General features: G+C 48.1%; 1 protein-coding gene across 3 annotated transcripts in view; it reads right to left on the reverse strand.

Moving 5' to 3' along the window:
- Positions 1-3210: 3210 nt before the first annotated feature.
- Positions 3211-24949, reverse strand: part of KIAA1210 (KIAA1210 ortholog) — a 53380-nt gene continuing 31641 nt past the window's right edge. For all 3 annotated transcript variants that reach the window (XM_027054290.2, XM_053201599.1, XM_053201600.1), the window contains exons 6-12: positions 22955-23107; positions 13211-13319; positions 7789-11526; positions 6722-6780; positions 6629-6673; positions 4441-4546; positions 3211-3364 (exon numbers count right to left, since the gene is read on the reverse strand). In XM_027054290.2, coding sequence (XP_026910091.2) covers positions 3306-3364; positions 4441-4546; positions 6629-6673; positions 6722-6780; positions 7789-11526; positions 13211-13319; positions 22955-23107 — 4269 coding nt within the window. In that variant the 3' untranslated portion in view covers positions 3211-3305. The remainder of the gene's footprint in view (positions 3365-4440; positions 4547-6628; positions 6674-6721; positions 6781-7788; positions 11527-13210; positions 13320-22954; positions 23108-24949) is intronic.

Consider the following 24949-nt stretch of genomic DNA (forward strand, 5'->3'; position numbering starts at 1 on the left):
GGGGGGAGGGAGCTGCTGACTGCACAGCTGAGGGGTGTGCTTGCAGGCCCGAGGGGACGGGGGTCGTGTGCCTGGAACAGGAGATGGCGGGGGTGGGGGTGGGGCAGGAAGACCTACACCATCGGAGCAGAACTTAGAGGGGTCTGAGAATTCCAAATCCCAACTGGCCCTTTCAGGTCATTAGGAAGGTACATTTGTCATGGAAGGAGAGAAACCATTCAATTAAACGTGCTAATTTAAATCTATAAATATATGGTATGTGGCTCCCCCCCCCGAGCTTTTTTTCTGACAACTGCAAATGCCATAAATGCTACAGGAGGTCCAGGGTAAATATCCTCGTCCATCACCCCTTTCCCTTCTACGGTCCATGTTACACTTCATTACCTATGCACGACGGGGCCCCTTGCTTCTGAAAACACTTGTTCTAATAGCCCATCTTGCTACCAGACGTAGATCTAGTCCCTAGTCTTGGCTGGAGTACATCCACCAACCATCTTACCCCGTCGTCACCCCCAACAGCAGGTATTTATATGCAAAACTTCGATACCATTTCTTCCCCATACAAACCCCCACCTGGAGGCCATCAGCTTGGTTGGGCACATCTGCGTTGTGCTCTGCACTACCTCTTAAGAACATTTTGCTTCTCGGACAGCCCTCAGCTCTGAGTTATCAATAACATTATTCGACTTCCCTCCCCACGCGACAAAGACAGACTACCGAATAGGCTTTATTGAATTTATTTGCTTTGCACGTATATAATAAAAGTCAAGAATGCTAAAAGAAGCTGAAAACTTCTCAGAACGCGCATCTATGCATTAAAAAAAAAACCTTAACCTCTTAACTTAAAAACAGAGTTTTGTTAACCGTGGAAAAGAAGTGATTAATGGAGAGCTCTCAGAGTGAGAACGAGCTAATAGTGGTCTACGCTGAGGGAAGGGGGGTAAGGAGGTGTAACAGCTAAGTACCAGGGTCACTGGGTAAAGCACATCCACCTAAATAAACGGCTCACTATGGAAATATAAAGGAAATCAAACCCGACCGATCAAAAACCTAGCATTATCAGAACGGCAAAGATACAGTATCGGGACAAATCGTTGCCTTATAAAGAAAATGCAAAATCCAGCATATGATTGTACAAGGTCACGTCATGCCATCGCCAGCAAAACCAAGCATCGAGGGTTTAAATTCACTTTGGCACCTCACTGCCTCTCTGAATTTTGTTTTTGCACGAGGCAGTGCCCCCCTCTGAATTTAAAGGCACAGTTAGATGTCTAGGCTTACATTTCTGTTGAAGCAAAGCAGCCCCGTGATGACAGAGGCAGACACAGTAAAAGGCATACCGAGAAGACACTTCTGGGTCTCCTAAGAAAATGAGCTAGGTACGGCCCAGGCACCCAAAAGCAGCTCTCCCTTAGTGTTCGGTGTGTTTGGGGGGGTGGAATGGAAGGAAGGAAGGGATCTGGGGTGAGTGGTTCACTGGGGGGAGGTGGGGGCTGTCTAGCCGAGTGACTTTTGAGGTGTGTGCCTCCAGGAATGAGGACAGGGAGAGGCTAGGCGGATGGAATTACTTAAGGCTTCCAGTTGGCAGAAAGTGAACTGTTCTACGGCTTTGGGGTTGTGGTCCTGCTCTGGGCTAAAATCTCGTGAAACAGAGGCTGCCGAGGAGAAGAGACTGGAAACTGGGCTGCGTGGAGGTTTCCACCTTAAAACTAGAGCCAGAAAGAAGACAGCTCTCCAGGGGCCCCAGACTTCCTCCAGGAAGGCTTCCCATCTGCCTGATAGAAAGTACGGTTTTTGGCGTCTGTAGGATTTTGAATTGGGTCTTAAGTGCTTAAAAAACAAGATCTGTATGGCATTCAGCACATCTCTTGGCAACTGAAGAGTCACAGCGGCATTGGGGCAAGAGGTCAAACACTGATGAACTAACCATCTAAGGGAGGACGATAATCCCCAAGAAATCCTCTGTCTCAGTGGGAGGTGTTCACGGCTACCAGACCTGTGACACGGGGACATGTGCACAGAAGGAGCTCTAAGCTGCAGGCACTGGGGAGCCCCAGGGGTACAAGGGCAGTGCTTCAAAGGGCAATGGCTAAGTGGAGGCCAGGCCGGGCAAAATTTTCCGCGGAGACTCAGTTCCACCATCTCCTCTAGGGGCCTTTGCAAAGCTTGGAGCAGGAACCAAAGAACTGAAACATTCAACCAGGCTCATAAAACCTAAAAGCCAATCCTTGGGCCAAGCCATCTGGCCATTTCCATTCGAATTAATTTATTTAATCAAGGGAAATGACCGCATCTTAGTTGCTCTAACAAAATGTTTTTTGCTTTCCGTCTCCTAAGGCACACTGTCCAACGTTCAAGATTTCCCCACCCTATGGCAGTGCAAACATTTTTACATCATTTTTATAGAGGAAATGCTGGGTTTTCAGATGTTGGCGGTGACTGTACTGAAGGTTAGGCATTCATGGCATTGGCTGCATTCTAACGGTTATTAGCTTGAATTACCATCTTAAGGCTCTTTTGCTTAATGAAGAAAAATGGTTAAAAGTCAGTCAGTCACGACTTGGCCTTAATATAGCGCTTGGCGATTATCATTTGAAATGTTGACTCTCCACCCAGGAACTACTCAATGCATGATTTCTGTTATATGGCTCCTGGCTCCAAGCTTTGGCTTTCTTCTTGGCCACGGAGAACCAGACGGGCTCCTCCGGCTGTACCGGCTCTTGGAGCATGGCTGGGGGAGTGGAAGAGTGCTGGATTCCTTTTCCCACGGCGAGCTCTTGAAACGTCCCCTCATCTTCAAATCCTACAAGAACCACAGCAAATGACACACACGCGGTAAGAGACACGGAGCTACGTCGATGGGAGAGCAGTACAGTTCTTCCTCCTTTCAGCTTTCCTCTGGCTTCTAAAAGTCAGCGCATGTTGCACTGCCCCGGGTGGGATGTCGAAGGGACAAAATCTACGTGGCTATGGCCACAGGGGCCTGGGCATGGGAAGGCCTGAGAGAAAACACCTACAGCTGTAACTGCCAATCTTTGGCCGGTTGTTGTTACTGGATGGCCTTGCACTTCTGAATTGAGACCGGAGAGGAAGCAGATAGTTACGTTATCTCTTCATTCGGCTTTACGGCTGACTTAGTGGCTTAGACTCAACCCGTGGTTTTCAAGGCGGGTTACACATTAGAATCGCCAAGGGCTTTTCTTTCTTTCGTTCTTTCTTTCTTTCTTTCAAGCAATCAGACATTTGGTTGCTTCGGGAGACACAGATCTGAGTAGAAACCGGACTGGTGTTAATGTTGGGTCCTACTATTCCGTGGCCAGACCATGGTTTCCTAAATTGCTCGTCAAATTCTTCACGAAAGGGACTAAGGGAGAGGACAGAGATGATTCAAAACAAATCCATCCACCCCTCCCCCCCCCCCCCCCCCCGGCTCCTGCTGAAAAGAAAATCCCCCTGGCACACAACTCTACTGATGAGACCACATTCTTTCTTAATTTTATTTATTTATTGTGAGAGAGAGAGAGAGAGAGAGAGAGAGAGAGCGCGCACGAGCGAGCGCGAGTGGGATAGGGGCAGAGAGAGAATGAAAGAGAATCCCAAGCTGGCTCCGTGCAGCCAGCACCGAGCCTGACACAGGGTTCCAACTCACGAATAGTGAATCCATGACCTGAGCCGAGATCGAGAGTCAGATCCTTAACCGGCGGAGCCACCCGGGCGTCCCGATGAGACCTCATTCTATTCTATCCCAGCCCAGTGCTCTCTCAGCTTTTGACATGGCCCCACTTCTCACATCTTGTTCAGAAGGTGGAGAAACAGGCGTTTTACATAGTTAAAAGGAGGAGTGCCTGGGTGGCTCAGTCGGTTAAGCATCCAACTTGGGCTCGGGCCATGGTCTCGCGGTTCACGGGTTCGAGCCCCGCATCGGGCTCTCCGCTGTCAGCGCGGAGCCCGCTTTGGATCCTCAGTCCCCCCCCCAACCCCTCCCCTGCTTGCATTCTCTCTCTCTCAAAAATAAATAAACATCAAAAAAAAAAAATAGTTAAAAGGAACAATTCAATATCACTGGGCCTTCACAGTGGATTAAAGTGCCATTGGGGCTGTAGGAGGCAAGAAAATACTGTTTTCCCATGGACTGGAAAGTAGCTTTTGCTTCTTTCCTCCTGAATACCAGCCACAGGAACATTTTCGTGAGTGATCACAATTCTGTGCCTATAACAGCGTCCTCGATGAGGCAGGAGACCGGAAGACCCTCTGGAAGTTTCACAGTGGACTTAGAGTGGTTGTAATAACTGGATTTGCCTAAAACAAGCTAATATCTGCACCTAATGGAAGAGCCCTGAGAATCATGAAGCTGATTCGGGGCAAGGCGGGGAGGGGTGAGAAAAGGAAGGCGTGGATTGTTGCCAGGGTCCTTTTTCGGGGGAGGGTGTATGTTTTTACCTCCTTTGGTAGGCTGAAGTAGCTTCTTCAGTGCCACCTGCTCCTGTTTATTGACGTTGAAGGTCAAACTACTTGCTGGTTGGTTTTCATCTTCTAAGATATCTCCCTTTAATACAAAAAACGACAATGAAAGGCTTGTAAGTCCTGACGTGGAAAAGAGCCAATCACTTATTCAGAAAACCACAAGGGGCAAAGCCTCGTCCCGGGTATGAGTTCAACATTAGTCAAAAGGAAAGAGAGAGAGGGAGACAGAGAGAGGGAGAGAGAGAGAGAGAGAAGGAAGGAAACAGCACTGGGAGACCTTGGTTCAGAATGTAGGTTCACAAAACCTTAGCTGGGTCAAGTTTACCACCTTTGAGATCTGGAAGAAAAAGGCTGTTCTAATCCCACAAATGGTTTAATTATGCTTAAAATAACATGATTATTTAACCTGAGAACAACCTTTTCCCAAGCACATCACCGGCACTTAACAGCAAGCTGACGGAACGTGGCGGTTACAAATGAGTCTTGTCAGCGAATGGAAGGGAGTTCCATAGGCTCTCACTTAGCCAAACTGTTGACATCTGCCTTGCACTCTTCGCATTAGAAAGAGATGTAGCCATGAGTCTTTTCGGAGTTATACAGTTGAAGCTTTTCAAATGAACCTCTGCACAACTGGTCTCAACGAATGGGTTTATGCACCCTACTGCATTTCCCCCTGACAACGGCTTTAACTAAGGTGGACTTGGCCCCTCTATGGTCCTGTTCCCACAAAGATACGAATGATGGAAGGTGAAAAAAAACTCTTTAAAGCAGAGTTCAACAGATCTGAACGTGATCCGTCAACAAATACAGGAAGCACTTACAAGTACAGGACCTTAAACATATCTCTTTTTTTAATGATTCTTTTTAAAAAATTTTTTTTAACGTTTATTCATTTTTGAGAGACAGAGACAGAGCACGAGTAGGGAAGGGGCAGAGAGAGAGGGAGACACAGAATCCGAAGCAGGCTCGGATCTGAGCTGTTAGCACAGAGCCCGACGCGGGGTTCGAACTCACCAACCGCGAGATCATGACCTGAGCCGAAGTCGGACGCTCAACCGACTGAGCCACCCAGGTGCCCTTTTTAATGTTTATTTTTGAGAGACAGACAGAGAGAGAGAGAGAACAAGTGGAGGAGGGGCAGAGAGAGAGAGAGAGAGACAGAGACAGACAGAATCTGAAGCAGGCTCCAGGCTCCTTGAACTGTCAGCACAGAGCCCGATGCAGAGCTCGAACTCACAGACCAAGAGATCATGACCTGAGCCAAACTCACAAGCTTAACAGACTGAGTCACCCAGGGGCCCCGTAGATATATCTTGATATGCAAATTTGATTTGTTTTCTTGACAGTTTCGACAAGAGGGCTTCTCATTCCAACACCTCCAAAGACATTGCAAATGGGACACTGAAAGCAAGACACCATCCCATCACCCCCCATCCGCATGTGGGACCATTAGTCTAGCTCATCACGTAACTTTTCTTCTAATCTATAAGGAGGTGCCACACCAAACCAAAGCAAGATGTGAAACCCCAAATAGCAAACATTGCCTTTATAAGGTAAACTGCTACGTATGATATGGAAAGGTGTCCAGAAGTGAAATGTTACATGGAAAAAAAATATGGCTAGTTGGAGTCCATTTATAGCTTTTTCTATGATTTATTCCTCACTTCTCAACCGACTTCATGATACTGCTCTATAATATTTAGGACAGGATTGGATTTACAGAACCTTTTTGTATTAATTACTTTTCATGAGCCCTTTAAGACCATAAAGCAGGGCACGTCATATTTTTGTTTATTCATTTTTGAGAGAGAGAGAGAGACAGAGACAGAGACAGAGAGTGTGGGAAGGGCAGAGAGAGAGGGAGACAGAGGATCTGAAGCAGGCTTCAGCTGAAAGCTCGATACGGGGCTCGAACTCACGAAACGTGAGATGATGACCTGAGCCGAAGTCAGACGCTCAACTGACCGAACCACCCAGGCGCCCCAGCAGGACACGTTATTGTATGAGTCCAAGGCAAGACCCTTCCCCCTGAAGAGCCTCCCGGCCTTGATTAATGCACCGACAGAGGTGGGAAGCTGCACGCTTGGCCAAATTCCCAATGCAAGCTTAGTCAACCAGTTCTAACACCCTTCGGGAGTGTTCTGTGGGCGGCCGCACGTCCTACCGCACGTGAAGGCTCTTTGATCGTGGCTCTGTTCTTGGTTCTCAGCTCTTTCCTAGAAAGGAGGGCCTGAGAACTCTTCTGCTTCTCCTTTACCTCGGTTATCCAAGTTGGGTCCGAGATGCTATAATATTCCTGTCGACCAGGAGCCTTTCCTGAGAAAGGAAAGAAAGTAGTTACAACCGAAGTGAGGCAGGCAGCGTCTCAGGCCAGGCTGGGGCCGACCCACGATAACGTAACCACGTGGGATCCTCATTAATTGCCAGATGAAAATAAACAGCTATCACACAGAAAAGGCCCCCTTCTTCTGTGCCATCCCCACAACTTGGCAAAGGCAGGAGCTCCTTGTGAAGATAAGAGGCTGTACCTCCACGTTTGTACACTGTCCTCTCACCGGTCCCTTTCCCTCCCTTGTCCATCCCTCTTCCTGTCCCCAAGTCAGGGGAGGACAGTGGTTGCCAGGTGGGCTGCGAAAACTCCCCGGAGGCCAGGGGCTCAGGCTACTGATGTCATTCCTGTAACCCCAAGGGATACCTCATAGCCTTATGGCCCTTCACCCAAGTGTGTGATTCCACGGGTGGGGTTACGGGCCTACTCAAGAGTATGTGGTGGCCAGTCTGAAGGTACAAAGGCTTTGAGAGAGACCAGTGCCCCAAAGACCACCTAGCTCAGGATTCTTAGGCATGTCAGGGGTGTGAAGAAGCTAAGGAACTATGAACATTCCCAGTGAATTAAGATTTCGGGCTGAGAGGCTGCCCATAGCGCTCTACTAATGAGTTGGCTTTGAAAATCCCCACGGTGTCGTGGGCAGAGCATAGGACGTGTCAAAGTATTTGGAGAAAAGTATACAATTCCACCTCAGGGTAAGGTGTACAGGGGGTCAGGGGAGAAGGAATAAGGAGGTGGTCGTGTGTCCATCACAGAATGTGGACAGCTGTCCAGATGGCTGGATCTCCTCGGGAACGGGAAGATTCACAACTGACCGTCTCCATGTCCATTCATCTAGAACGGGGCACCACCCTGCTCAGAAAATGCACCAAGACAGCCTCATCGGAGCATCAGCTCAGCCGGCCAGGCTAGAACAGACTTCCTCTCGTTCAAGGCTTTGATTTCTCATGCTTCCCTCCACTCGGTACTTGCCCTCTGGAAAAAGAAAGTCTCACCTGGGACCTTGCAAGCGGGTTGATTCCCAGCTATGATTTCAGATTTGGGCCTGTCCTGTTGCTTCTCTGCAAACTCATACCCTGGGATGAGGTGCTCTGCGGTGCCCAGGAACCCATGGGAAGCGCTTCTTCTGATTCGCTTCCCTTTACATACAGGAAATGACTTTGGGCCCAGGGAGAGTGAAGAAAGCTTGGTCCGGTCATCTTGTGTCTCATCCTTGAACTTGTCCGAGGTAGGGATTTTTCTCACTCGAATCCCAAAGACGTTTTCAACATCAGCCTCGGTGGTGGACACGTCTGAGTGGCTGTTATTTGGATCACTGCTCTTGACAACTTCCTCCTTAGGGTAAGTGACCCCGGAAGTGGATGTTTGGCTGGCGGGAGCAAAAGTGAACTTCACGGGTTTCGCAGCAGAAGCCAGGATATTCTTAATGAGGTCTTCAGAGCTGTGGCTACGCTTCTTGGTTCTGTGTGGAGAAGCCGGGCCTTTGGGTACGGACCGGCTGCTAGGATTGCTCCCAGAAATGGCTCCCTCAGCAGCAGTGCCCACGGAACCGGAAGGAACCTGTTGCTGATGTTCAGGGTCTGCAAAAGCCCAGAAGGAGGATCTGCGAGGCAGGGGCTCCTCAGAACAACTCCACCCCACAGGCGCACTCGCTGAGCCTGTTGAGGAAACATGTGGTTGTGATTCAGGCCCCTTCTTGGCTTGGGAAGGGCCTCCAGAAGGCAGCTTGTCTTCAAAACTCTTCCTGTCTTCAAGAGCGCTCACAGAGACCAGGGAGCCATATTGCTGGTACTCAAGCTTCCTCAGTGCCTGGGAAAGGTATCTGGGAGGCGGCTGCTTTTTTGAACCACTCGACTTCGCAGGAGCGCTCTCCGAATGCGAAGAGACTCCTTTGGGGTCTTCGGGCCTCCCTGAGGACCGTAAAGGGCCTTTCCAAGGCAGCAGCTGTGAGGAAATGCCTCCCCCCATGTTGGCATTCTTCTGACCTGAGAAGACTTGGCACTGGGCCTCGGGCCTCATCGAAGGTTTGGAAGGTGGATTTGTAGATGGGGGATTCGTGTGAAATCCCTGCTCGGCTGCAGGGCTCTCTGAAAAGACTCGTTCTGCCATGTACTTCACAAATGACTGGGAAGGATATCTAGGAATCGGTGACTTCTTAGACGTGTTTCCTTCAAGGGCCTTGTTCTCTAGACGCAAGGATATTTCCTGGACTTTAGACCTGACCAAGACCTGGGTAGGATTCTTGGGAGGCAGTGGCTTCCCGGAGACGGCGCCCTCCGCAGCATTGCTCTCAAAATTTGAAGATATTTGCTGGACTTTGTGTCCCGCAAGGGACCTGGAAAACTGCCTGGGAGGCAGTGGTTCTGCACATGCCTCCTTCTTGGCGGCCACGCTCTCCGGCCCTGCAGAGACTGCTTGTTTCCCCACGGGTTTCATCGGGGACTGAGAAGACATTCTGGGGGGGGGCTGCGCCTTGGACCCACCCTTCTCGGCCACAGCGCCCTCCAGACCCGTGGAAGCTGCTTGCTTGGATTTACGGTTGCCCCAGGCCTGCAGAGCGCTTTTGGGAGGCTTTGACTCCACCGGAGTGCTCCGTGCTGCGGGAGCATTCGCTGAACCCGAGGAGGCTTCTTGCTCAACTCTGGGGCTCACCCAGGCCCGGGAGGTGTGTGGGGGAGGCATCTTCTCCTCAGGACCGCTGCCCTCAGAAGCACTAACCGAGTCGGGGGGGAGGGTCTGTGCCTGGAGTCTGGGCCTCCCCGAGAGCTGGAAAGGGCCTCCGCGAGGCAGCTCGGCAGATGTGCCCTCCTTGACCGCAGCGTTCTCTGAGATCTGCTGGCTTTGAGGATTCACCAGGGGCCGAGCAGAATGTTTGGGGAGCAGTGGCCCCCCAGAAGCGCCCCCCTCAGCTGCAGTGCTCTCCGGACTCACAGAGACTTGTCGCTGGACCAGAGGTTGCCTGGGGGACCGATGTTTGGGGACCAGCGGCTGCATAGAAGCGTCCTTCTCAACCACAGCACTTTCCGCACCGGGGGGGACTCGTTCCTCAACTACCGATCTCAGCAGGGCCCAGAAAGGATCCTTGGGCGGCAGCACTTGCTTCGAAACAGACACGTGCTCTGGACCTGGAGGGAATGCATCCCCCGCCGTGGGTTTCGGGGGAGGCTTAGAATGCCATTTGAGGGCCGCGGAATTGACCCCTGGGGTCATGGCAATTTCTGGACTTTTGGAGACCGGTTGCCCAACTTTACGCCCCATCAGGTGCTTCAAAGAGGTCCTGGGAGGCAGCGGCTCCAGGGAGAGGCCCCAGTCCCTGGCAGTGCTCTCCAGACACGCCGAGGCTTGCTGCTCGGCCTTGGCGCCCGTCCCGGACTGGGGCAGCAGGTGCTCTGCAAAGCCGCTCCGCTGTGCCAAAGCCCTCACCGGGCCGGACGACACTTGCTGCTGAACAGCCGGCTTCGCAAAGGACTGAGGAAGCTGTTGGAGAGCGAGCCGCTGCATGGAAACATCCCACTCCTTAAGTACGCTCTTCGAAACTGAGGCGGTTCCTCCTTGGTCCTTGGGCTTCTCCTTCCAGGCCCGGGAAGGGTCAGCACTCTTGTACTTGTCAGAGTAACTGTGCCACTCGGTGGACACTGTGGGCTCCCCCAAGACCTTGGAAGCGGAGCTCTTGGGCTCCGTGAAGACTTCCTGGCCATGGTCGGGCTTCCCCGCCGACTGGAGAGAGCGCCCGGGACGCACCTGCTGCTCCGAGGTGTCTTCGTCCTCCGGAACACTCTCGGAATCCAAGGAGTCCTCTTCAGCTTCGGGCCGCGCCACGGCCCAGGAAGGGGATCCAGAAGCCAGCTGCTGCCCGGGCTGGCTCGGTTCCACAGCTGAACTTCCTGGTTTGGGGAAGACTTTTTGGTCACCTTTGGGCTTCTCCTGCTGGGAAGCAGGCCTGGGAGGCACCTGCTCAGAACCACCCCCCACCTCTGAAGAACTCTCGGAATCAGAGGACTCTTCTTCGGCGTGGAACTTCACCACGGCCAGGGAAAGGCTCCTGAGAGGCGGCGTCTCCACAGAAACGCCTCTCTTTGCCAAAGCACTTGGCAGAGCCGAAATACCTGCTGTGAAGGCCGGGAGACACTTTCCAGGGGGCTTTTCTCTGCAGACAGTTGGAATATCTTGAACTGACTCCATTTTCAGCTGGATACCTTGCAAATCGGAGCTGCAGGCTTCTTCCCTCCCCGACTGGGTGCGAGAAGGATCCTTAAACGCTTCGGCCTCGGTTGCCGCTGACGAGAGAGAAGCCATGGCTTCTGGCCTGTTGGCTCCCGGGGCCCCGTCCTCACGGCATGTTGATGGGTCACCAACCGTGGACCCTTCCACGTCTTCAGGTACAGACTGGGCTCCTGCTGCGGTTCCAGCTTTAAAATCCATCCCAGTATTTCTCTTTCCCAGGCCATCTGTATCCGAAAGTCCCTCCTGAGGAGTCACGCTTTTGGCCGGTGGAGTTGTGGACTGCTCCAGAGAGAGGTCCGCAGAGATGACAGAAAACTGTTTGAAGGTTCTTCCTCCGAGCCCACACTCACTCATGCCTATAGCACCGGAACCTCTCCTTGCACACTGTCTTCCAAACGCCATCGTCGACAGGTAGCCCTGAGTGCCAGCAGCATCTGGGTTTGCGGTCTGCTCTGCTGTCTTCTTATCCGGAGTTTCAGTTTTCTTGCTCTGCTCCAGGCTTGAGGTACCTGTACCAAAGAGGACACAAGGAAAAGAAAACCATATGGGCCTTTGACTTCCTAAAATAAGACTATTCTGCCCCGGCCCCATGGGTACCTATGTACCACTGAATTCCTCAGGCTAAAAGACGAAGCTATTCAGAAGAAAGGGAGCCCCTTGGTCACCGTCAGCCTCTGCAGCTGGAAATTTTGACATCAAAGTCAAATCCCAGTTTTGCAAACTGGTTACAACGTTGGCTCGTCAACATCAAATCGGTAGTCTGGTCCACCAGGAGGCGTGAGACACAATAAAAGGCAATGTTTTTGGTAAGATTTAAAAAAAACTGTTTATTTGTTTTTGAGAGAGGGCGTGCAAGGGGGGGAGGGGCAGCAATGGGGGAGGCTGGGGACAGAGGACCCGAAGCAGCCTCAACGCTGACAGCAGAGAGCCCGATGTGGGGACTCAAACCCACGAACCGTGAGATCATGACCTGAGCCCAAAGTCAAGAGCTAGACGCTTAACTGACTGAGCCACCCGGGTTTGAACCCGTAACAAGCATTACCCTTTAGGAAACTGACTGGGGCTGGGCAAAGGGGAATTTCGCTTTCTGATTAGTATTTAGATTTTTTACTTAATTCTAATTTCCATATCATGTGCAGTTGTCGCTTTAATTTTTAGCAAGGTGCCAACAGGGGGTCATCTGGGAGGTAGGATTGCGGCCCCCTTTTCTTTTGCTTTTTACTCTCTTGTATTAAATCAATCTGATGTCATGCACATGCAAAGCAATTCTTGGAAAGCCTGAACATGAGGGGCATACATGTTTGAACAATAGGGACAACTATTAAAAATAAATATGAGGGGCGCCCGGGTGGCTCAGTCGGTTAAGCATCCAACTTCGGCGGCTTGGGATTCTGTGTCTCCCTCTCTCTCTGCCCCTCCCCCACTCGTGCTCTGTCGCTCTCTGTTTCTCTCTCTCTCTCTCTCTCCAAAATAAATAAACATTAAAACAATTTTAAACGTTAAAAAACTTGAACAATAAGAAATATGAGAAAAAGATTAAGAAAGAAGTAAATTTAATTTTCATCGCATTTTCTCCTTCTCCTCTTCTTCCCTCCTCCTCCTCCTTCTCCTCCTCCTCCTCCTTCTTCCTGCAGATGAGTTTTGTGAATTTTCATGGGGAAATGTGTCTAGGGATCTCCTGTCTTTGAACCCACACAGGGAAATCCTTTGTGGCAAAAATATACCTGTTCAACTTAATTGTGGAGCTAGAATTTTGTTGTATCGAGTATTGCTTGAAATTAGGCTGTCATCGGCAGCAACCAACGTCCCCATCCACCCACCCACACACACACACACACACACACACACAGATTTCCACCCCAGTGGTATTTGTTATTTGGGGGATTTGGTAGGTGCCGGCTGTCAAGGACACCTATCCACAGCTGCCCAGATCTCTGGCTGGAAACGCATTTAAATAAAATAGAGATCCGGGTATAATCTTTTACCTTAATCCCCCACAAGGGGCAATTGTATTAGCTGGGCAGTTTCAATGGAGGAACCTGGACCCCGTTGGTGTGCACCTGAACTTGAAAGCTCTCCGAGGACCGGAGGCAGCAGGCCTAGCTGAATCTCACTCCACAGCTCCTATCACCTAGCCCTGTGCCATAAATACTCCTAATACGCGTTTCTGAATGAGGGTAAGGATGTGCCAACCTGCACTGTCGTTTTTCGGCTTCTTTTGGACAGCGTCTTGGGATGTTGTTGTACTCTTCTCTTCTTGAGACACCAGCAGAATGCCTGGCTTCCCCTGTTTTGGCTCCACCTAAAAGAGGGAAAGAAAGCGCTTGAACCCGACTGAAGGGTTTCCCACCCACCCTTGCGTGGTTGCCAAAGAAAGTAACATCAGGGGGAAGAAAAAAGTCCTTGATATCCAAATGGTTCAGCTGGGAGCATAACGACACCATTAACCATAGAAATCATGTCCAATGGCACTCATCCTCCGCTGATCCTTTTCCCTGTTGGAAGTGATCATTTTACCTATTGGAAGCGAGTCACGCGAATTCGAAGTTTCTGACCCCTGAGCGATGTGCTGCAGGGAACCTTCTAAAACTAACCCCGGGAACCGCCGAACCACGCTACCAGGCCGTCAGTCTGCAGCCGTGGTTGTTGGGCCGGACGGCAAGCAGCTTCTTGGCGACGCTGGCATTCCCAAATGCGTTGCACCCGACCCGGGAGCCAAATTCAAAGCCCGTTCGGCTTCTTTTCAGGGAATTTAGTGAAAGCACGAATCAGGCCTCTCCAGCTCCAAGGAAGCAAAGAGGATCGGAGGTTTGCTGGGAAAGAAGAGAGAACACGACGAAGGGTTCAGCCCTTATGCGGAAAGGCTTGGGCTTGGTTTAACATAAACCAGGTTTACAGATGAGTACAGCGCAGCTTTGGAAATGTCAGAGGAGCAGCGTGCCGAGCGGTGACCGAAATTTGCTCCGTGCGAGCCTTTATGGACGTACCTCTGATCTATTACTGATACTGATACTGATCTGATGTATCAAGTGTGTTACCATTGACGCCCTCACTCGAAGTGCCTGTGCAGACAGACTCAGGTCAAAGTAATCTATTGGTGAGTGAATGAGGTGAGGTAGACCCGGGCTCAAGTCTCTGCTCCATTATCTACTCACCGAGTGACCTCGGCCAGTTATTCTTGAAATCTCTGTGTCCACGTCTATCTCTAAATCTCTACACCCACATCTATAAGCCAGGGGGTGAGGAGAAAAGCCAAGAGATTCCAGAGCAAGGAGCAGGTGGCAGCAGCCTCTGTGTCATAAATGATCCCGGACCCTTTCGTATTCGCCCACGAGTCAGGGAGAGTCACACGGAAGAAGACGGGCTGACCTTCTTAGAGACCAATGCCCAGGCGTTTTCTTAATTAGGTCGTGCAGAAGGAAGGGAGTCAGAGGTTCACGCTAACTCTCCCTCGGCCACCCCCCCCCCCCCATCTCCTAGGTTTGTGGTGAGGTGTCCAGGCGACGATGCACGTAAATAGGGTTTAGTGCACAGGGATGAGTCCCCTTCTGCTCGACAACCAAGGAGATCCTCTCAGGGCCACCAGAGGGCACCCTGGACCTGCTGTCCTGCCACCTCTTCTTTCAACCCACAGTTTGTTCTCTTTCTGAAGCTAAATTGAGGTGTCCAAGCTGAGCTCTCTCTCTGCCCCTCCCCCACTCGTGCTCTCTCAAAACTAAAGAAACGTTGCAAAAATGATAATTGAAAGAAACCTGATCTGGGCTACGGTTGAATGCCCTCTGCAAAGAAAGGCTGAGTGAATTCCCAGCAGTTTCTGGGGTTTAGGTCACTGTGTCCGCTTTCTTCAGTCCCTCTTATGGAAGTTCCGCACGCGGGTTCGCTCCCCTCTCGGGGGTGGGGTGGGGTGTCGAGTTTGGGACAGTGCCCTTGACTTTACCATCCCTCCTCGGGGTATGGATCCCCCAAAATCATACCACTCCCCCAAGAGCAGTTTGTGAAGGTTGGAACCCATTCTTTTATGATATGAGGGTTTTTGTCCCAGGCCTCTTGAAGGACCCACAGTCGTTTGAATGTTCTTCTTCTCCTTTTGCTTCCGGGGATTTAAAGCCATCTTGTGTCAAGCAGCTGAAGAATCCCAACAGGCCTTCGGGGAGGCTGGGGTGCTAAAACCAATGGGCAGCTGAGCGCTGCTGGGAGAGGTTATCATGGTAAATGTGGTCAAGGACTGTGAGTGGACGGGTCCAGGTGAGGGCTCAAAGGAGCTCTGGAGAGAGTGGGAGAAAAGAAATGAGGCAGCTCCGCGTGCTGGAAATTGTTCCGGCTGATGACCTCCCAAAGAAGAAATCTCTCCTGATTTCTTTACTTGTCCCTTTCCCTCCAGCAATATTCACGCTTCTGGTCAACGGGCTCACTTCTGCTGCTTCCCTCGTAGGGGAGGGCAAGAAACCTGAAGTTCAGGGGGCTCCCCTGCTTAGAAAGGCTGTGGGGGCTCCCCTCTGCCCTCAGAGAGGAACTCAGCCACTTCGTGGAGCTTACAAGGTCAGAGGATTTGTATTTTCTCTCATCCCCTACCCCCCGTTTCGTAGCAGGAGGGGCTGACTGGGGTGAGAGGCCCAGTCTGTGTCAATAAAACCCAATAGGGTTCTGGGGTTTCTCCATAAGAGGGGGGGAGGGCGCGGAGGGGAGAAAATCAGGGTGGAAAAGGGGCTTGTCTTTTGCCTAAACAGCACGCTGCCTTGATTGACATTTACTGTTCCAGAATGAGGAAGCAGGACCCTGAGGAACTGAGTGTCCTCACCCGCGATGAGGTGGATCGCGGTGAGGGATGGATCCTGTCACCTTTGCCTCGTTATGGCTGGCTTCCCCCTATTGCCAAACCATCCGGGCCTGGGGCTCCCAGTCGAGCTCCTCTGTAGAGGTTTCAAAACAGCCTTCTCTGGGCTTCCCGCCGTCGCCTTTGCTACACCTCAAAGGCACAGCCCAGAGCACCTCCCGCTCCTGAGAAACTCCAAATATCTGTGTTTAGGAGAGCCCCTCCGAAAGCCAGGTGATGAGCCATCTCTTCCCTGGACACCAGTGACAGGCGATCGGGTTCCGCAGGTGGACAGAATTTCCATTTCTGTGGACTCGCTGGCTCTTTCCAACCTGGCTTGTCACCGCACCCGGGGCCCCTCTGGTATCTGCGGCTTTCACATCTCTTCACATGTCCCCACCCCTGCTGTGTGTTGGTCCGGTGATACCCTACGGGGCTCCAGATACGGTCCTCGTATGGCCTGTGAGCCCAGTGCCTGGGGACATAACACAGTGCTAACGGGTCGGGCCAACGCTCTGCCCAGGTCACTATTCCGTTTCCGGTTCTAGGCAAGGCGGGAGGAACACTAGCTTTTGGAGGGTCGATCGCGCAAGATTAGGAGGGGTCCCGGGCCTTTCTTAGCTTCTTTATTCGTGAATTCATGGGACACCTCTTCCTGGTGGTGCATATTTGCCTGCGTTATCTACAGGAACAACACGTGTTATTGCTGGGCACGCTGTTCCTGCACGTTCCGGTGGCTTGCCTCTCTCACTTCCTTTACGTCTTGATACAAAAGCCACCTTCTCAGTGACAGACACCTTCCCTGGCTAACCTATTTAAAATTTTAGCCGCCCCGGGGGGTTCAGTCGCTTAAGCATCCGACTTCGGCTCAGGTCCTGATCTCCCGGTTCGTGGGTTCGAGCCCCGCGTCGGGCTCTGTGCTGACAGCTCGGAGCCTGGAGCCTGCTTCCGATTCTGCGTCTCCCTCCCCCTCTGCCCCTCTCCCCCCTCTCTGAAAAATAACTAAACGTTAAAAACAGAAAGTCTCCATACGTGTGAGCAGCTGTTGCTGTTTGGGGCGCTGGTTGTATAAATCTAGAGAGCTGCTAGAGTCCACATGGTTTGGTGAAAAAGCGGGGTGGATTTAGGCAGGAATCCCGCGTTTGAATCAGCTTCGGTTGGCTCTGTAGCCTTGGCCAAGTCATTTCACCTCTCTGAACCTCTTTGGGTTGGTTTGTTTCCACCTAAAACGGGAATAATAGTACCTTCCCTATCTACCTTACTGAGTTACTGAGACAATCAAATGCACCTATATATGCATAATCACTTTGTAAGCTACAAATTTCCATGCAACAGCGGCGGGGCTGGGGGCGTTACGCCCTCCTTTGATGTGTCAGGGGATTTAAAAAAATGTATCACTGGGCTTCAAAAACCTATCTATAAATAGTAATGGTGAATTATGGAATAGGCCATCAGGGGTAAAGCAAAAGGAGGCAGTCCTGCCGGACTCTAAATTAACTCTTCATTAGCCTATACGATGTTAGGACTGGCAGTGGCTTAACCCCCACCACGTTCAATAGCAACATTCACCCTGCAGTGGAACTAAAGCCCAGGTGCTTGATCAGCTCGGACCATAAGCACCTAAGTACTTGATACACCCCTTTCCCAAGAGCGAAAAGCGATTGGGTTGTGTATGCATGGCTTCTCTTTTGCACACTTATTTTTCCCCATGAAAAGCAATATTGAAGAAGAAAGATCTTCTATGGGCTCATCAGGGAATACAGATGAACATGAGCCAGGTTGGGAAAGTGGCGGGGGTCAGGGAAGTGCTAAGCAGGAAGATCCTCTGGTCCAAGGTGGGGGCTAAAGATGGCCGGCGGGGTGGATGAGTCAGGCCCTGTTAGGTCAGATCGTCTGGGCTTGTGTCTCTCTGTGTGGTAAGAGCCGACGTCAAACAGAGTCACCATGGCTCACTATGTCACTGTGTCGCCTGCGCTCTGCAAAGATATCTGTTCATCCCCGTTGCCAGTCTCACCTCTACTCAAAGGACACAAGCCACTGAACCAGGACAGAGGGCTGTGAGGCCGAAAGAGGAAGATCACTCAGGGGAGTTTCGCTAACCACAACTGAAAGGGGCAAAGCGCTCAACTCTTCACCCAAGGAAACGTGGAAGACACAGGCTGAGGCAGCGAGGCTTCAGGCAATCCTTCCTGTTCTGCCCCCAGGAGGGGGTGGGGTGGAAGGAAAAAGTGAGCCTGGAGTAAAAGGTCGGAGGTGTCCTTTGAAAAACCTCTCTTTATCATTACTTTTTGCCATTTTAATTATGAGTCCTGGTGTCCTTGAAGGGTAATGTGTTTCCCCCCTGGTACCAGTAGGAGGCAGCAGCTTGGAGAAGAAAATGAAACCGCGAACTTGAACTTGGAAAGATTCCTTGGAGATGGGAGTCCTCTTTTCGTCTGACTTTCCTATTTGGAGGATTTGGTTTTGCGCCGAGCTCCTTAGTCGATCCTCAGTGAGAAGGCGGTAGGAGTTGGGTTGGTGGGGAGGCCTCCAGGGATAGACTGCTTGGGGGTCATAATTTATGGGAAGCTTAGAGAAGCTTCCGGGCCAGCATATCTGGTTGGGATGGTGATTCCAGCGATTTCTTGGGATGACGCGGTTGCCACCACCTGTCCCCCTTGTGTTCACCACGGTGAACTAACGAACCAAGAAGCATGGCAGAAACAGCCAAGAAACTCTCATGCCTGGGGGTGATAGGAGGTTGACTAGACCACCAAAGATTAGACTTTCTGTCTGCCAGCCCAACGCTTAACGTACTGCAAGCAACCTGACTGAATTCTTGAATTTACTAATAGGAAGTTCATGACACTCCAGCAGGACGAATGTTTAGACTGGTGCTTGGAAATGTTGACTATAAATAATTTAACTCTGTTCATTAGCCTATAAAATGCATAGTTAGCCTACTCAAATTCACAGCAAGAGAAAACTCTGTATCTTAAAATGTCAAAGCTAGCAAAAGGAAGTAAATAATAAAGATTAAGGCAGAGACAGTGAAATGGGGAATAGAAAAAACAATAGAGAAAGTCAATGAAACCAAAAGTTGGTTCTTTGAAGAGTAAAACAAAATCGACGAATCTTTAGGAAGATTTACTAAGACAAAAAGACAGAAGACACAAATCCCTAGAAGTAGAAATGAGAAGGGAAAATTACTATGGACTTTACAGAAATAAAAGGAATTATAAGACAATACTACACATAATTGTATGTCAACAAATTAGATTACCTAGATGAAAGAGATAAATTCCTAGACACATCCAAATTATCAAAATTGACTCAAGAAGAAATAGAAAATCTGAATTGACCGATAACGAGTAAAGATACTGAATCAGTAATCAAAACTTCCCAACAATAACAAAAAAGACCAGGACCAGATGGCCTCACCGATAAATTTTACCAAACTTTTAAATAGTTAACACCAATCCTTAACAAATATTTCAAAAAAAAATCGAAGAGGAAACACTTCCTGATTCTACGAGGCCACCACGGTCATGATTCCAAAGCCAAATAAAGGTATCATGAGAAAAGAATACTTTAGACCTATGTCCCTCGTAAATACACACGCAAAAATACTAGCAAACAAGGTCCAACAGCATATTAAGGCAATTGTATAGCACGGCAATCAATTGCAAGGAGGTTTCATATGAAAATCACTCAATGTAATAATATACCATATTAATAGAATGAAGGAAAAAAAAAACTACACGATCATTTCAATTGATGTAGAAAAGCACTGTTAACAGGCGTGCCCAGGGTGGCTCAGTGGGTTAAGCATCTGACTTTGGCTCAGGTCATGATCTCATAGTTTGTGAGTTTGAGCCCCATATCAGGCTCTCTGCTGTCAGCACAGAGTTTGCTTCAGATCCTCTGCCCCACCCCCCCACCCCTCCCCTGCACTCTGTCTCTCTCTCTCAAAAATGAATAAACATTTTTAAAAAAAGAAAGAAAAGCATTTGACAAAATCCAATACTTGTTCATACTAAAGACACCTAACAAACTAGGGATAGAAAGCTTATATGAAAAATCCATAGCTGAGATCATACTCAATGGTGAAAAACTGAAATCTTTCCCCCTAAGATCAGGCATAAGAAAAGGATGTTTGCTTTTGCCACTTTTATTTGTTCTACTGGAAGTTCCAGCCAATTAGGCAAAGAAGAGAAACAAAAAGCATGCAAACTGGAAAGGAAGAAGTAACACTATCTCCATTTATAAATGGCATGATCTTATATATAGAAAATTATGTATCTACAGATATATATATACATATACGTATGAATGGAGACATATATATGTCTCCATTCATCTGCAGTTAACTGATTTCCAACAAGGGCGCCAAGAACATTAAATGGAAGAAATAATAGTTTTTTCAACAAACAGTGCTGGGACAAACTGGATGGTCACATGCAAGCCATGACAACACTGTACGTTAACTAACTTGAATTAAAAAAAAATGAAGTTAGACCCTATCTCACCCCATATATAAATATGAACTAAAAACGGATCAAAGACCTAAATATAAGAGCTAAAACTCTTTGAAGAAAACATAGGGGTAAATCTTCACGATCGTAAGTTGGGCAATGGCTTCTTAGATATGACACCAAAAACACAAGTATCAAAAGAAAAAATATCAATAAATTTGACTTCGTCAAAATAAAATTTTTTAAAAATTTTATTCCTTTGATAGAATTAGAAGACAACTCACAGAATGGGGGGGGGAACGTTTGCAAACCATAGATCTGAAGAGGGTCTGGTATCCAGAATATATAAAGAATTCGTAACTCAACAACAAAAAAACAACGCATTAAATAAAAAATGGGCAAAGGTCTTAAATAGACATGTCTCCAAAGAAGGTATACAAATGGCCAATAAGCACAAGAAAAGATGGTTAACATCATTAGTCACTAGTGAAATACCAATCAAAACCACAATGAGATACATACACTTCACAGCCACTAGAATGACTATTTTTAAAAAATGGAAAATGACAAATGTTGACCGACATGTGAAGATACCAGAACCCTTAAACATAGCTGGTGGGAACGTAAAGTGGTGTAGCTGCTGAGAAAAACAGTTCGGCGCCTCCTCAACAGGTTAAATACAGAATTACCATATGATCCAGCAATTTCACTGCTAGGTATACACCCAAAAGAGCTGAAAACATATGCTCAAACACAAACTTGTATATGAACGTTCATAGCAGCACTGTTCATGATAGCCAATAGGTAGATAGGACCCAAATATCCATCAGTGGATGAAGAGCTAAACAAAATGTGGTATATCCATACAACGGAGTATTATTCAGCCATAAAAACAACTGGAGTACTATATACACTTATATGATAGGCAAATCCAGAGACAGAAATCAGACTGGTGGTTGCCAGGGGCTGAGAGGAAAGAGGAATGATGAATGACTGCTTAATAAGTATGGGGGAACCAAAACCATTCGGGACCTAGATAGGAGTGATGGTTGTGAATTAATGCCACTGAACTGTATGCTTTAACGTGATACATTTTTTTGAAGTTTACTTATTTATTTTGAGGGGGGGGCATGGAAGGGGCATAGAGAAAAGGAGAGAAAGACTGGTAAGCAAGCTCTGCGCTGTCAGCACAGAGCCTGTCGTGGGGCTGGAACCCACGAACCATGAGGTCATGATCTGAGCCAAAACCAAGAGCCAGACACTTAACTGACTGAGCCACCCAGGCGCCCCTAACATGATAAATTTTATGTTATGTGTATTTTATCACAATAAAAGTTATTTAATTCAATCCTTCCACCAATTCAGACTAATTTATCTGATTTAGCAGTATTCTGCTGAAAATACTTATAGTCATAGTCTAAATCCATTGGCTGGTGAGGAACCATATCCACCTACCATTTGCCTATGCTTTAATTTTGTTCCTAACTTGACTGGGGTTTTGTTGTTGTTGTTGTTGTTGACATATTTAACTGAAGGCTGCTTCCCTCCATTGGATCTTTTAACATCAAAACAGTTTTGTGCTGACTGGTCAATTATCTTCATTATAAATTACCTTCCTGGGGGTGCCTGGGTGGCGCAGTCTGTTGAGCATCCGACTTCAGCCAGGTCATGATCTCACGGTCCGTGAGTTCGAGCCCCGCGTCAGGCTCTGGGCTGATGGCTCAGAGCCTGGAGCCTGTTTCCGATTCTGTGTCTCCCTCTCTCTGCCCCTCCCCCGTTCATGCTCTGTCTCTCTCTGTCCCAAAAATAAATAAACGTTGATAAATTACCTTCCTGTTTACTTTTTAGTTCCCAACGTTAATTGTTCTAAATGCTAGTTCACTTTAAAAGTCCTAGGGCACCTGGGTGGCTCAGTGGGTTAAGCACCCGATTCGATTTCAGCTCAGCTTATGATCTCATGGTTCATGGGCTTGAGTCCCACATTGGGCTCTGCACTGACAGTGTGGAACCTGAATGGGATTCTCTCTCTCCCTCTCTCTCTGCCCCTCCCCTGCTAGTGTTCTCTCTCTCTCAAAATAAATAAATAAACATTAAATACACATATATATATGTATATGTATATTTAAAAGTCCTTTCAAGTTCACTAACAACCAATTAAATTAACCACTCATTAGTTTGAGAACAGAAGTATTGATATGGGTACAATCTACTAATTTCCCAGTTGTTGATGGATATGACTTCATTGACAAACCCAAATGCATAAAATGCACAATACATGCCCTCTCATGTGTCAAATGATTTTTCACATGGGTGTGCGTCTACCAAACCATACTACATGCCCTAACCCTTGAGATTCTGCCATTCGAAAACACAGAGCCTTTACTCCCATAAAAATCTCCATTGTTTTCTTCCCGAAATAACTGAAAACCTCGGCAAACTATTCTTGTTTTCTGAAATACTGTCTTCTGTTGCTCATCAACTAAAGTGCTCATGATTTGGTTTGTAGACTGGGCAGAAAACCACCATGCAAGTCAAAAGTAAAAAATGGCCGCTCCTTCCCCAAATGTCCCCCTAGTGCTCAGCTCCAGCAGAAGAGAGTGCAAGCAGAAATCATGCCTCCGACCTGTGCCCCACAACCAAACCAAGCCCTAGGAGGGGGCTAACACTCACCTTCTTCATTGTCAAGATCTGCTCTGAAACGTCCTTTGGTGAGCTCTCAGGTGACTCCTCATCAATAGAGATTTCCTCCAAGTCCTTAGAGATTGTGTCAGAACGGATAAGAGGTGGGCTGATGCTTCGTTGGCATGGCAGCAGTGATGGGCTCTGTTAAGGAGGAGAATAGAAGGAAAAGTTAAAACCTGTGCGCTTTCTTCCAAATTACTGATGTCCTCTTGTTGCTTGCTGGCGGAAGGGCTAAGAACCCAAAGTGAGAAAACAAGCCAAGAAAAGAATCTCCCACCTCCCTGTCTTCAGTTCTTATACCTATGCAAGCCGAAGCCCAAGAGTTTTGGTTTGCCCTCTGGGTTGCTGCACACTTCTGCCAATCCCCAAACAAAGACAGAAACTTCAAATTGCTTGTTTGATCAAAATGAAAATTCTGGGCCGCAGGGCTGGTTCCATATCCACAAATCAATCAACATGATACGTCACATTAATAAAAGAAAGGATAAGAACCACATGATCCTCTCAAGAGATGCAGAGAAAGCATTTGACAAAATACAGCATCCTTTCTTGATAAAAACCCTCAAGAAAGTAAGGATAGAAGGATCCTACCTCGAGATCATAAAAGCCATATATGAACGACCCACTGTTAATATAATCTTCAATGGGGAAAAACTGACAACTTTCCCCCGAAGGTCAGGAACAAGACAGGGATGTCCGCTCTCAGCACTGCTGTTCAACATAGTGTTGAAAGCAATCAGACAACAAAAAGAAATAAAAGGCATTCAAATCAGCAAGGTAGAAGTCGAAACTTTCACTCTGCACAGAAGACATGATACTCTTTGTGGAAAACCCCAAAGACTCCACCAAAAAACTGCTAGAGCTGATACATGAATTCAGTAAAGTCGCAGGATACAAAATCAATGTACAGAAACCTGTGGCATTTCTAGACACCAATAATGAAGCAGCAGAAAAAGAAATCGAGGAATCAAGCCCATTTACAATTGCACCAAAAACCATAAAATACCTAGGAATAAACTTAACCAAAGAGCAAAAGATCCATACACTGAAAACTACAGAAAGCTTATGAAGGAAATTAAAGAAGACACAAAAAATGGAAAAACATTCCATGCTTGTGGATTGGAAGAACAAATATTGTTAAAATGTCAATAACTACCCAAAGCAATCCACATATTCAATGCAATCCTTATCAAAATAATGCCAGAATTCTTCACAGAGAGAGAACAAACAATTCTAAAATTTATATGGAACTAGAAAAGACCCTGAATAGCCACAGTAACGTTTCAGAAGAAACCAAAGCTGAAGGCATCACAATTCCGGACCTCAAGCTGTATTACAAAGCCATAATCATCAAGACAGTATGGTACTGGCACACACAGATCAATGGAACAGAATAGGGAACCCAGAAATGGACCCACAAACGCATGGCCAACTAATCTTTGACAAAGCAGGAAAGAATACCCAATGGAAAAAAGACAGTCTCTTCAGCAAATGGTGTTGGGAAAACTGGACAGCTACATGCAGAAGAATGAACCTGGACCACTTTCTTACACTATACACAAAATAAATTCAAAATGGATGAAAGACCTAAACGTGAGACAGGAAGCCATCAAAATCCTACAGGAGAAAACAGGCAACAACTTCTTTCACCTCAGCCACAGCAACTTCTTACTAGACATGTCTGTGGAGGCGAGGGAAACAAAAGCAAAAATGAACTATTGGGACCTCATCAAGATAAAGAGCTTCTGCACAGCGAAGGAAACAATCCACAAAACTAAAAGGCAACCTCCAGAATGGGAGAAGATATTTGCAAATGACGTATCTGATAAAGGGTTTGGGCTGGTATCCAAAATCTATAAAGAACTTATCAAACTCAACATCCAAAAAGCAAATAATCCAGTGAAGAAATGGGCAAAAGACATGAACAGACACTTGTCCAAAGAAGACATCCAGATGGCAAAGAGACACATGAAAAGATGCTCC

The sequence above is a fragment of the Acinonyx jubatus genome, chromosome X (genome assembly GCF_027475565.1).
Source record: "Acinonyx jubatus isolate Ajub_Pintada_27869175 chromosome X, VMU_Ajub_asm_v1.0, whole genome shotgun sequence".
NCBI lineage: Eukaryota > Metazoa > Chordata > Mammalia > Carnivora > Felidae > Acinonyx > Acinonyx jubatus.